At 46.7% G+C, this 14,028-nt stretch overlaps 1 protein-coding gene across 1 annotated transcript; it reads right to left on the bottom strand.

The window, feature by feature from the left end:
• Positions 1 to 2,440: 2,440 nt before the first annotated feature.
• On the bottom strand, positions 2,441 to 11,263 carry LOC102917434 (triggering receptor expressed on myeloid cells 1-like). Its single transcript, XM_076557601.1, has 4 exons — positions 10,943 to 11,263; positions 10,366 to 10,692; positions 3,502 to 3,682; positions 2,441 to 2,848 (listed from the first exon to the last, which is right to left on the bottom strand). The coding sequence occupies exons 1-4, from the start codon at positions 10,998 to 11,000 to the stop codon at positions 2,746 to 2,748; spliced, it is 669 nt and encodes a 222-aa protein (XP_076413716.1). The 5' UTR covers positions 11,001 to 11,263; the 3' UTR covers positions 2,441 to 2,745.
• Positions 11,264 to 14,028: the final 2,765 nt, after the last annotated feature.

The following is a 14,028-nucleotide window of genomic DNA, read 5'->3' as shown; positions in this document are numbered from 1 at the left end:
CTGATTTGCATATATGCAGAGTGAGAAGAATCAAGGTTTATTCTTCTATACCTAGACATGTAGTTTTCCCAGCATCATTTGTTAGAGATGCTCTCTTTTCTTGAATGTATGTTTTTGGCATCTTTGTGATAGGTATATGGACTTACATCTATGTCCTTGTGTCCATTCTATTGATCGGTGAATCTATTTTTGTGCCAGCACCACACTGTTTTTACTATAGTGGCGAATCTGTTTTTGGGCCAGCACCAGGCTGTTTTTACTATGATGGCTCTGTAGTATAACTTGCTATCAGCAATGGCGATGCCTCTGGTGGCATTTTTATTGTTTATCAGGATTGTTTTGGCTACACAGGGTCATTTGTGCTTCCATATGAATTTTCAGATTATTTATCAAATTTATGTGAAGAATTGCATTGGACTTTTGACAGAGACTTCATTCAATATGTGGAATGCTTTTGGTAAATGGCTACGCTCACCACATAAATTTTACCAACCCATGTGCACAGGAGGTGTCTCTGGTGTCTTCTTCAATTTCTCTCAGTGTTTTAAAGAATGCATGTGAGGGATTTTTGTGAAAGTGCATGGGGAGTTCAGAGGTCAACTTTGGGTATTGCTCCTCAGGCCACCCACTTGGTGTCCTGTCACAGAGTCTCTCCTAAGCCTGAACCTGGCCAAGTACTCTAGATTTCTGGCTAGTAAAACCAAGGAAGATTCCAACTCTGCCTCTCCAGAGGAGGGATTGAAGCCTGCTGCACCCTAACCAGCTAGTCTCCATGGTTTCTCTGGATAGCACTCAGGTCCTCAAGCTTCCATGGCAAGCGCTACACCAACGGGGCCTTGACTGGACCATGGCCTCCCGCTTGGTTCTTTAGGTAGAAAACAAACACACTGAGAAGATTAGCTTCTGCATCAGGCCTCCAGAGACTCATGCCAGAGCACCAAGATAAAGTGAGTTCCACTGCTGTGGGATGGTCCGTATGTCAAATTGCTCTGACTGGTCAATAAATAAAACACTGATTGGCCAGTGGCCAGGCAGGAAGTATAGGCGGGACTAACAGAGGGGAGAAAAGAAAGAACAGGAAGGCAGGGGGAGGGGGGGACACTGCCAGCTGCCACCATGACAAGCAGCATGTGAAGATGCCGGTATGCCATGAGCCACGTGGCAAGGTATAGCTTTATAGAACTGGATTAATATAAGATATAAGAACAGTTAGCAAGAAGCCTGCCATGGCCATACAGTCTATAAGCAATATAAGTCTCTGTGTGTTTACTTGGTTGGGTCTGAGCTGCATTGGGACTGGCAGCTTAGAGAGAGTTGTCCTGACTGTGGGCCAGGCAGGACCAGAAAAACTCTAGCTACATTCCACTGAGGCCTCTTCCAACAGAAGAGACTGTGGGGTTGGAAATACCCTATGCTTCATCAAAGCCACCCCAGGGCAGGATTATACAGAGAGCCCTGTTCACAGGAAATGTCCTTCTGTGGGGGAAGCATGCCTTAACTTGGGATCTCTTCAGGGGAGTAGGGGAAAGTCTCCCTGCCAGGAATGTGCTTTGCTGACCTAAGATGAGTGGAAGAGCCACTTCTCAGCCTTCTGCCTGAGATCAAGTGAGCTGGATGCTATGTGGTGAGATGTGTTTGCTCTTGGGAACCTTAGGATGATGTTGGCCCTCGCCATTGCTGATGTGGAATGGGCTAATGTACCATCGTTTCCTCACACACAGGGACCCTTTGTCTTTAGAGCCCAAAGAGATAGAAAACAAGAAAATGCCTGTGTCTCAGAAATAGCACTGGGGACACAGGGCACCTGGGAGGAGCCCGAGAGGTGGAAGAAGGTGAGGGGGAGGTAAGGCCCACTGGGGACAGCCTCCCCAGTCCAGGATGGGCTCCTCCCCCACCCCCACCCCCTCAGTCCAGGAAGAGGCCCTTCAGCTGGCAGCAGAGCCCTGCTCTCCATCTCTCAGCCTCTGGAGCCCTTCAGCAAGGGAACTCCCTAGACTTCACTCCTGCCAGGAGGTGGGGCCACTGCTCCTGCAGCCTCACGCTGGTCACACACGCCTTGGCCTTCATGGGTTGCACTGAGGAGTCAATGATAAACGCACACAGCGTGATGATGCATGGTACTGGTCCAGTCTTATGGATGCCATCTCCTCCTCCAAGAGTCTCCCAGACAACAGCATCCAGGTGAGCTTGATTTCTCTCTCCCAGCTGCATAATTCTCAAGGTGGGATCTTGTCTTCTTGGTCCATGGTTGGGAGTGTTCAGAGGACCACAGATGAAGACAATCTGAGTGCCTGATTCCCAGAGAGGAAGGCCCTAGAGGCCGGGAGAGCAGGCTGTTTTACCAGCAAGGGCCCTGCCTAGGCGGTTAGAATTGCACCAACCAAGGGAAGGATGTGGGGGCAGGAATAGTAGAGGTGACACTAAACCTCACGACTCCCACGAAGGTGACAGAGAAGCACTGGGCTCTGGCTTTATTTCAGGACAACTCATCTACTCAGGCAGAATGGCCGGAGGGTGCTGGACACTGTTTCCCCTCTTCTGAGGGAGCAGAGCAGTTGCCCAAGATGATGGAGGGAATGAGGAGGGAGGGCATGGCCAGCAGGGGACATTCTGAGCCTTAGATGTCAGCCATGATTACAGGCTCAATTCATGTCACAGTTCCTCCTTAGTACCCACCCTCAGCTCGTCCTGTGAGACAGACATGGCTGAAAGTCAGAGGTCACTGTCGTGTGGTTTCATGGTCTGTCACCCAAATGACCTCTGTGTGACAGCAAACAAGACAGTGAAGACCAGGGTCTTAATGAAGAGTCCACAGACCATGGGAACAACGATGCTGGATATGGAGACCCTGCTGAGAGAGGAGATGGAGGGTTGATTCAATGACTGCCCACATTGCAGAGTTTGGGAAATTCTTCCCATCCAATCTTTTCAACTCAGGTCCTCCCTGCAGCTTTCCCACAGCCTTTGGGGACAGTTTAGATACAGTTTAGATGATCACTTCCTAAAATAAGCAGTCAGAAATATGTTTGGCGGAGAGTCTAGAGTTCAGGTCCAGGAAATGCCTAAAGGAGGAAGTGTTAACCCAGGCATCTTGGCCTCCTCTGTGGAATGGAGTGAGGCCCACATCTAGGGAACCTGGTCCCCGTTGTCAGCATTCTGACCTGCTTCTGGGGACAGTTGCCACACCTTTAACCCCATTTTCCCTGCCCAGAAACCAAGAAGAATGCAACCTGACTGAAAACCCCACTGCAGACTTGTCTTGATTCTCCAAGTTCCAGGTAGACAGAGAGAGAGAGAGAGAGAGAGAGAGAGAGAGAGAGAGAGAGAGAGAGAGAGAGAGAGAGAGAGAGAGAGAGAGAGAGAACACTGGGGAAGTGGGTGAGGACACAGTGCTCTATATGATCGGACACAGGGACAAAAGGACTAGATGAAAGGAATCCCACAGAGACCACATAGAGGACTAGGAAATAAAGGCTGTCCAAACCAGGATCCAAAACATACCTGGTAACAGTTGTCACATTTGGGAAGGTGACTCCAGGGTCAGGAGAGACGCCAGCTGTGGACTTGGGGAAGGGTTGGATCACAGTCCTGTCTCTCGGCAGCTGTTTTGTGGTAATAAGGATGGGAGCTTTAGCTGGGCTTGTAGTAGGAGTGATGCTTAGGGTGGGCAGACCTGAGGAATCTGCAAAAGACACAAGCGTTAGATACATGAATGAATGGGCATAGAATGGACAGGTGGATGTATATATGTATGTATGGATGGATGAGGAGGTGAATAGAAATGGAGCTGAGGAGAATGAACATGGCCATTCAAAAAGCAAGGTTTTCTTTTACTAAAATTGAAAGAAATAGTGTAAAGTCAGCCTGAATCAGAGAGAGAAATGAACAGAGAAAGGAGGGAGGCTGGAACGAGGCGTGAAGAAATCTTCTTGGGCTGTCTGAGTTACGGAAATTTTCTTGTCTGCTGTTGTTCACTTCTCCAGCTGCCCCGTTCTCCCCCTCACACCGTTCTCTCTGCCTCCGTAAGTCATGTCCTCTAAAACTTGTCTTCACTGGTGTATTACATCTGAGCTTCCTCTTGGACTTGGCATGGACTTCCCTAGTTCTAGGAAGGGAGGCCTGTTTCTCTTTCCTCTGCCATCCTTGATCATCCACTGTCACTCGCTAGGGATGTAGAGCCCAGCACGGCACCAGCTCTTCCTCAGTGAGTTCAGAGATTCATAGGAGGGCTTGTAAGTACACTGGTTGCCACTGAAGTGAGCCTAGACACTTGTTCCTCCTAGGCAAGTGTCACTTCAGGTCTCCTGAGACACAGGGTCTGATTTGAAATAAAGACTTCAGGTGGGTCATGCCCACAGCAAGTCTGAGATACAGTTTAGAAGGCCATTGTGGCTACCAATGGCATCTTGGGAGAAGGAGAGTAGATTACAAGAGCTTCCTAAGGACATGACTTCTACGTAGAGATTTGGGAAATGGAACCCACTTATATTCCAAGCCTACTGCTCATCTTTCACTGAACCCTGCTACCCAAGGGGAATTCATGTATAGGAGTGCCTACTTGCCATTGGCCTGCAATGGACCTCAGATGAAGATTCTGAGAGAAGTCAGGCTACTAGAAACCCTGGGCTCCAATGCATCCTCACCTGACCTAGCTCTCTCTACCCTCTTAGAGCTTGAGCTCTGGAAGCCTGAAAGGATGGCTGAACTCTGTAAGAAATGGTTCCCCTAAAACTTAGATGAGTTGTGTCTTGGTTTGTGTTTTTTTAACTGCAAGAGCCACATGACATGTGGTCCATGGAAGACAAACTTTGAAAATGATCCTGTGTTTGTGTGTAGACATCGCCATGTGAATATGGATACACACGTGTGTAAGGGTTTACATGCATGTGGAGACTAGAGGACAGCCTCACGTGTCATCTTTCAGGATAACTTACTTTTTTGAGGCAGAGTTTCTCACTTGTTATTTGAAATGCACTGCTTTGCCTAGGCTGACTGACCAGTGAGCCCCAGGCATCCACCAGTCTCCACTTCCATTATTAGTGTAGCCCACCATGATAGGCTTTTTTTTAAAATGTGGGTACTGAGAACAGAACTCAGGATAGAACTCATGCATGCATGTCAAGCACTGTACCGCTCAGCCATCTCCCCAGCCCTACATGTCCTGCATTTGAATGTGTCACACACTTTTGACATCTGTCTTAGGATTTTCATTGCTGTGAAGAGACACCATGACCCCGACAACTCTTATAAAGGAAAACATTTAACTGGGGCTGGCTTACAGTTCAGAGGTTTAGTATATTATTGTTATTGGGGAAGCATGGGTTTATGCAGGCAGACATGGTGCTGGAGAGGTAGCTGAGACTTCTACATCTGGATCCACAGGCAGTAGGAAGAAAGAAAGAGATGGGGTCGGGAGGGAGCCATACAAGCCTTGCTTAAGCATTTAAAACCTCAATTCAGTGACACACTTCCTCCAGCAAGGCCACACTCCCTAATAGTGCCACTTTCTATGATCCTATGGTGGCCATTTTCTTTCAAACCACCACGTTCCACTTCCTGGCCCCCAGTGGCTCGTAACCATATCATGATGCAGAAATGCATTCAGTCCAATTTCAAAAGTCCCATAGCCTATCAGTCTCAACTTATCTTTTATCTGTTTAAAAGTCCAAAGCCCAAAATTTCTTCAGAGACTTATGACAATCTCTTAACTGTAACCCTTGTAAAATAAAAATAAAAAAGCATATCATATATTTCTAACATACAATGATATAGAACATACATTACTGGTCCAAAAGAGAGAAAAGGGAGCATAGTGAGAAAATACTGGACCAAAGATACACCAAAAACTATCTGGGCAAACTCCAAAATCTGCATCACTATGTCCAAGCTCCCTTCAGATCTCCAACTCCTTCCAGCTTTGTTGACTGCAGCACACTTCTTTCCCTTGGGCTGGTTCCACTCCCTGTTAGCAGCTTTCCTTGGCAGGTATCCCATGACTCTGGTATCTCAAACATCTTGGAGTATTCAACAAAATCTAGGCTTTACTTTCACAGCTTTATGTAATGGCCTCCCCAGGCCTCCATGCAGGGACATCCCTGACACATTGGCCGCAGTGGCTTTCCTTAGTTGCAGAGGGAGATTCCAGAACCATTTTCTTGTATGCTTGACTCTAAAGCCAGAACCACATGGCTAAAGCTGCCAAGTTCTGCTGTTTTCTGGGGCTGGAACATTGCCCACTTGTTCAAATGTGTGTGTGTGTATATATATACACACATACATACACACACACACACATATATATTACTAGCTTTATGATTTTCTTCATTGCTTAAGTCTAGCTGTCCAGAAACTTACTCTTAGACCAGGCTGGCCTTGAACTCAGAGGCTTGCCTGCCTCTGCCTCCTGAGTGCAGGGATTAAAGGCGTGTTCATTTTTCTTTAATTCCTTTTCACTTAGCTAGGTGGGGTCTTTCTATGAGGTCACCACTCCCTTTATTCCACTTAGTAGCAGGCTTTTCTTTAATCTGTTTACATTTCCTAGAGGCTCCTTTTCTCCTCAAACTGTATATTTTGTATTTTTCCTTGCTCTTTTTCATTATTGATCTGCATAAGCATTGGCCACTGATAACCAAGCAACACAGTCAATACTAGGCTGTCTGGAAATCCCCTCTGTCAAAGTCATTAATCCATAACTCTTCATTTTAACCTCAGGCAGATTTTTAGACAAGGAAAGAAAATAGCCACATTCTTCACCAAAATATTACAAAAAATGACCTCTAGGTCACATATTAAATTCTCCTCTTTAACCTCCTGAGCCAGGTATTGATGTAACCAACCGTTTTATTAAATAAGAAACACAGAAATAATGCAAAAGAGAAAGCCGAGAGGTCAGAGCTCAGAGCCAAAATCTCACCCTTCCGCCTGCGGTGTCCCAGCTTCCCGAATGAGCGCTCTATTTCCTGTCTGTTCGTCTATTGAAAGAGACAGAAAAAGCCACAGCTATCTCACCTCACCAGTTCCTCAGCTGGTCCTGTTTCCTCAGACTGGAAGCTTCTGTGTCCTCATCCCAATAGCTCTCAGCTGAACTGTGTTGCTCCAAAGCCTGAAAGCTTAACCAGCCAAATGCTTCTAGTTTCTGGTCCTCACGCCTTATATATCTTTTTGCTTTCTACCACCACTCCCTGGGATTAAAGGCTGGCTTTCTGGGATTAAAGGCGTGTGCCACCACTGCCACACTCTTGCAATGGCTCTAATAGCTCTGACCCCCGGGCAACTTTATTTATTAACATACAATCAAAATCACATTTCAGTATAATTAGATTACCACCACATTTCCCCTTTTCTATTTTAATAAAAAGAAAAAAAAAGCAAAAGGTTATGACTAACAAAAGAAAAACTATATACAAAAGTACAATAACTATATACAATATATACAAATAATAAATACCTAAACAGGTATTGGACAAATTAGAGAAAATAATTCCATTATCTATCCTATTTTGGTAAATCCAAGATGTATCTAATGCACTTTCTATCGTAATTAATTTTCAACTATAAGTAACTAATCTTCAACCATAACTAACTAATCTTCAACTCCCTCAGAGACCCAAGAAGGAAATAATATTAGCTAACAGCCAGGCCTACACACAGCACCACTGTCTTCAACATTCCTAATAGTATGGCTCATTAAGTCTGCTTTAAAGTGTTCAGCTGCTTTCCTAATCCAAAAGAGTCTGTTGTAGCATATAGTTCAGAGTGCAGTCCATCACAGCAGGAACTCAAGACAACAGGAACAGTTCAGAGTGCAGTCCATCACAACAGGAAGTCGGGACAACAGGAACAGTTCACAGGACAGTCCATCACAGCAGGAAGTCAGGACAACAGGAACAGTTCAGAGTGCAGCCCATCACAGGAGGAAGTCAGGACAACAGGAACAGTTTAGAGTGCAGTCCATCACAGCAGGAGGTCAGGACAACAGGAACAGTTCACAGGATAGTCCATCACAGCAGGAAGTCAGGACAACAGGAACAGTTTAGAGTACGGTCCATCACAGCAGGAGGTCAAGACAACAGGAACAGTTCACAGGACAGGACAACAGGAACAGTTAACAGGACAGTCCATCACAACAGGAAGTCAGGACAACAGGAACAGTTAACAGGACAGTCCATCACAGCAGGAAGTCAGGACAATAGGAACAGTTCAGAGTGCAGTCCATCACAGCAGGAACTCAGGACAACAGGAACAGTTCACAGGATAGTCCATCACAGCAGGAAGTCAGGACAACAGGAACCGGAAGCAGCTGGTTGCAGTGCATCCAGTCAGGGAGTAGAGAGCAATGAATGTCCTCAGGCCACTTTCCCTTTTATACTTTTATACCCCAAGCTTAGGGAATGGAGCCACCACTTTTAGAATGGGTCTTCCCACCTCAAGCCAAGATAATCCCTCACAGGTGTGGCCAGAGGCTTGTCTCCCGGGTGATTCTGGGTTCTGCCACATTGGCAACTAAAACCACCACACTTAGTAAGCACTTTATTGGCTGAGTGTCTCCCCATCCTGGGTCCACTATGCTTGAACATAGGAAGGTCACAACTAATGCCTCCCCAACATGGAGTGTGCCAGGGCAAAGCTTTCATAAACATAACCTCCAGGCACCCATGGAACCGAAGGGCTGGACACACTATGCAGCAGGGAAAGCTCTGGGAGGAGCTGTTCACCCTGTGAACTTATGGACACGAGAGACTAACTCAGAAAGCTCCCCGCCACTGCAGTCTTCAGCATGAGACACACAGGAGACCCAAGTCATCAGGAGCAGCTGCTGGGCTCTTGTGAGCTGCAAGAATATGTTACAGAGATTCAGCTGTATATTAAAGCTATACCTAGAAATTTCAAGGCATTTTTTAGAGGAAGACATTTATCAAGGAATATTTGGTTTATTCAGTTTTTAATATTTCAGCTGTCTTCTGCTATGAAATTCTTGTGTGTCCATATACTATTAGGCCATTTTGGCAAACAGCTAAGTTTCTCAGACCTACTGCTGATCCACTAGGTAACTAACATCCCTACTGGGCCTAGGAGACTGGTGGGCTGTAGATGCATAGCTTTGCTTCTTGTGCAAATGAAGCTCAGACCTCCCTTCCCCAGACAGGAAAATGGCATTCCAGAGCAACTGACTCAGAACAAAGGAGGCTTTTGCATATTCAGGTGGAGTGAAGAGTGAGGCAGAATTCCTGGTGGCAGAGAGTCACGTGGTGAGGAGAGGAAGAACAAGGCAGTTTTTCTGTAGATGGTGGACAGAGCTGCATACCCGAGAGAAGAGAGAAAGGCGGAGGTTCTGTAGATGGTAAGGCAGATCTCTTGTAGAGTTTTCTCAGAGCCAGGAGTAAGGAGCAAGGAAAGAAAGGTGGAGGATGAAGGAACAGAGGATAAAGAGAGGTCAAAAGCATAAGGGCTCAGTTATTACTAGGGCTATGAGGGGACAGGAAAAGTAGGTACAGAGAGGAACTGAGAGTCAGGACAGAACTTGTATAGATAGAATTTTGTCCTAGAGAAATAAAGCAAACAGACATAGGCCATAGTTTACGTAGATCCTTTACTCCGAGATAACACCACGCTGGATGCAGCATCTTCTCCAAGACTCTGGGAGGAACTTTCTCGGGGCAGGCCCTTAGGAAAATCCTGTTACTGGGCCACCTTCTCAGAGCTCTGAGGTTCTCAGCTGTCAAGGGCAGATCCTGAATGAGGACCTCCATCTGCCAGGCTTACCCACTAAGCCTCCTGTGTGCCCCTCGGTCTAGCTGTCTCCTCTCTGTCCACATCTCAGAGCTCTGAGGTTCTCAGCTGTCAAGGGCAGATCCTGAATGAGGACCTCCATCTGCCAGGCTTACCCACTAAGCCTCCTGTGTGCCCCTCGGTCTAGCTGTCTCCTCTCTGTCCACATCTCTCAGTGCCCTGTCCATTTGCTCTGAGGTCTCTCTCATGTGATGGAGCCCACCACCCCTAGAGAGAAGGTTTATGATGGGATTACAGTCAAGGGATGTTCAGGAAAAAACAACTGTGACAGCTCAGGGGAGCCATAAGATCCTCAACAAACTGAGTTCTATTAGCAGTGGCAGCAGCGGCAGCGGCAGAAGCAGCAGCAGCAGCAGAAGTGTTAAGAGTAACTGGTGAGAACTGCCCAGAGGCCAGCAAGCCTGGTTCTAGGGCTGGCTCTGCCCTGAACCAGAAGGTGGCCTTGGGGGAGGGGGCCTTTCTCCCCTGTGCTCCAGTTTCCAGGTGATTGGGGAAGCAGTTTCTAGAGCCCTCTCCAGCTCTGGAGCCTTGTGATTCAGGAAGGCTGCGAGAGCCATATAGAGTGGGGGAGCTCACCTTTTGACAACTTCAGGTAGATGTTTCTGAGAACAGAGATCGTTGTGAGATTTTCAGCGATCCCACAGAAATAAGGACCCGAGTCTCTCACCGTGAGTGCAGTAATGGTGACAGTGAAGAATTGATAATCAGGATAGTCCTGGAGGAAGAATTTTGACTGCTGAGCATCTGTGGTGTTTGTGGACACTAAGATTTTACAAGTTTTTCCTGGTGTTTCCTGACACCACACCTTCTCCTTGAAGCGTTGGCTGGGATCATAGTGGCATCTCACAAAAACGGTCTTGCCTTCCACTGTATGATGTAACACTGTGTCATGTGCCCAGGAGCCTGAGAAAACACCCTTCAGTCAGAGCCCCCCAGCCTCTACAGCAGGGCTAGGAGATGGGTTCATTTCTCAGGGAGTAACCCTGTGTGTTTATGCTCAGGACACTCGGGACGTAGCTTAGAGCCAGCCGCTGGCCACAGCACTCCATGTATTCTGCATTCCCAAGCACAGAGCCCATCTGTGCTCACCTCCCAACCCCTGCCCTTTCCTCTCCCCGGTTCCTTCCCTCTGTCCTTGTCCCTCTGTCCTTACCTGAGGCCAGGAGCACCAGCAGGATGGGGGACAGCAGGCATGTGGCCTCCCAGGCCATAGGTCCTCTTCTCAGCTGGGATGGGGCAGGAAGGGAAGGACTAAGGATGCTCTGAGGAGAAGAGATCAGGGCAGGGCAGGATCCAGGCAGCCACCACAGCCAGTGTGGGATGAATTGCCGAGGAAGCAGAGGCCTCCGTGGACAAGAGGGAAGCTGAGCAAGGCTCGTGTGGCCCTGTGGACCCTCCAGCCACAGGCTTTGTAGTTAGGCTCCTGAACTGCACTAGATAAAGGCTTACAGAGAAACTGTAGTCTCCTGCCTCATAAGACAGGGTAAGGAAAGCTGAGAAAGCCCAGGAGGAAACCACAGTGAAGTAAGAGTGTGCCTGTTTCTCCCCAGCAACACCCACAATTCCCCACTTCCTCTTTAGCCCCAGGTTTCTGTTCTCCACCCAAGTCTGGCTTCACTAAATGCAGGTGTCAGAACCAGAGGCCCTTTGGAGATCTGGCTAGAACTCTAAGGCCAGCTTGCCCTCAGGGGTCAGAACCTTGCTGACTGGCCTACCTGGGAACCGAAAACTTCCATGTGGACTAAAGGGAATCAGAAGAAGGGGATGGACATTCAGTCTGAGGAATGGAAGAGCAAGGGGGGTTCTGATAAGTTTGGGAGACAATAAAGTTGGGTATGGAGGAAGAGAGCTCAGATGGAGGGAAGAGAAAGGGGAGCCCTAGACCCCCCATGTTATCCTCATATGCCCAGCTTCCCAACATGACATAATCACTGTTAGTCATCTGGCAGCACTCTTACCCTGCTTGGAAATGTCAAGAAACGTGACAGAATCCACTAACAAGAGTTTTATTAAGATAAGAGAGACAGACAGGTGTGCTCAGGCCTGTTGAAAGGCCACATGAATAAAAAAGGAAGCCGGGAACACGGCGCTGGCTTATGAAGGCTGGGTCGCACACGCATACACAGGTTCATGTGGCTACTCCACGCGTGTGCGTAGATTACATGGTTGCATTGCGCACTTTACGCAACCATGCAAAGCCATGAGGTCCTGGTCACATGAGACATTTTGACCCGGAAATGGCTATTTTGACCCGGTAATGGCTAGGCAGAAGTGTCTAGGTCTGCCGGACATGTGCAACCATGCCCAAACATTGGGAGTGTGTTGTGAATCTATCATCCCTGACTCTTGTTTTTTAAAAAAGAAAAAATTGTGGTTGAGTGGGTATAGGGTGACATTTCTCTCAAAGACTGCTTCTGGCTGAATAGTGGGCGTCGGTTGGCTCTTGGGGGGAAATGGGGAGGGTAGCTTGTGAAGTCCTGGGATGATGGTGGGGGTCCTTGAATGAAGTTCTGCCGTCCCCTTGTTCTGCAGCTGTCCATCCTTCATGGTGTGGCTGGGAACCTTTTGTCTGACAAGATACTGGTGAGATAGAAAAAGCTTAGAGAAAAAAGAATCACTATTATTTTATTTTTGGAGTTGGCATTTATCTGAGGTAGATCTGGCCTGCCCAGATGGAGACATGTGACATTTATCTGAGGTAGATCTGGCCTTAGTACTCTGCTTAATTTTTATCTGAGACAAGCCTTATTAGAGGTAGTTTACTTAAGGCACCTGTTTCCTTCATTAGTTTAGCATTTAGGAAACACAGGTGATCAACTGCTAAGTATTGAACAATGATAGACTATTGTATTACATTTTTCCTTACCGCCTAGATATTTCTGATGGTCCTTTTTGCCTCTGGCTCTGTGTGGCCCTAGTTTGGAAAGGAAGGGGTGATACCTTATTCCTCTGGAATTGTTGACAAGGCAGTGGATCCTGATGTCCTCTGGAGCTTGAGAGTACAAGGCCCTGTTTGTTTTACTGTATATGAAGAGAGATTTTTCTGGGATAGAGGTGAGATAAAAGGTTTTAGATGAGACAGGTGGACCCAGTGAGGAAAGCCCTCAAGTTTAGCAGCTGTAGGAGTCACAAGAATTACCTTGAAGGGTCCCTGCCACTTAGGGGAAAGGGGTGAAGGGTGCTGGCTGGAGGAAAGAGAAGAACCTGATCCTCGATGTGGATTGGAGTTGGACAATTATTGTCACACGGCTGAGGTAATGAACAGTCTGCATAGCTCCATAGGATAGACCTTAGGTGACATAAAAGGGGAGTTAACAGTGTAGATGTAACCAACCGTCTTATTAAAATAAAAAACACAGAACCAATGTAAAAGAGAAAGCCGAGAGGTCAGAGCTCAGAGCTAAAATCTTACCTCCTTCAGTGCTGCTACCTCCCTGAAAGAGAGCTACTTCCTGTGTGTCTGTCTTTAAATAGTCTTTCTGTTCTGCCTTCTCATTGGTTGTAAACCCAAATACATGACTGCCTCATCAATGCCTGTAAGTACTGCCCTCCAGGTCTTAAAGGCGTATGTCTCCAATGCTGGCTGCATCCCTGAACACAAAGAGATCTACCTAGCTCTGTCTACCAAGTGCTGGGATTAAAGGCGTGTGCCACCACCACCACCACACTCTTGCTGTAGTTCTAATAGCTCTGACCCCCGGGCAACTTTATTTATTAACATACAATGAAAATCACATTTCAGTACAAACAAAATACCACCATATTTCCCCTTTTCTATTTTAATAAAAAGAAAAAAGGCAAAAGGTTATAACTAACAAAAGAAAAACCATATACAAAAGTACAATAACTATATACAATATATACAAGTAACAAATACCTAAACGATGTCTAGTCCATTTGTGTTTGACAAATCAGAGAAAATAATTCCCTTATCTATCCTCTTTTGGTAAGTCCAAAATATATCTAATTCACTTTCTATCCTAATTAATCTTCAATTATAACTAACTAACCTTCAACTATAACTAACTAATCTTCAACTCCCTCAGAGACCAAAGAAGGAAATAATATTAGCTAACAAAAATAAAAACAGGAAGTGCATGCAAGCAACTTCCAAAAAATTTGTGAGTTGACAGAAACAGCCAGCTGCCTGGACAGTCACCTGAGGTTTCTCCGCAGTGTTGGGGCATCATCTTCATTCAGCCTATAGGTTTAGTGTATCTGACACTCATTTGTGAAGTA

The sequence above is a fragment of the Peromyscus maniculatus genome, chromosome 21 (genome assembly GCF_049852395.1).
Source record: "Peromyscus maniculatus bairdii isolate BWxNUB_F1_BW_parent chromosome 21, HU_Pman_BW_mat_3.1, whole genome shotgun sequence".
Lineage (NCBI taxonomy): Eukaryota > Metazoa > Chordata > Mammalia > Rodentia > Cricetidae > Peromyscus > Peromyscus maniculatus.
Note: the sequence above shows the minus strand (reverse complement) of the source record. Positions and strands in the feature narration are given on the sequence as shown.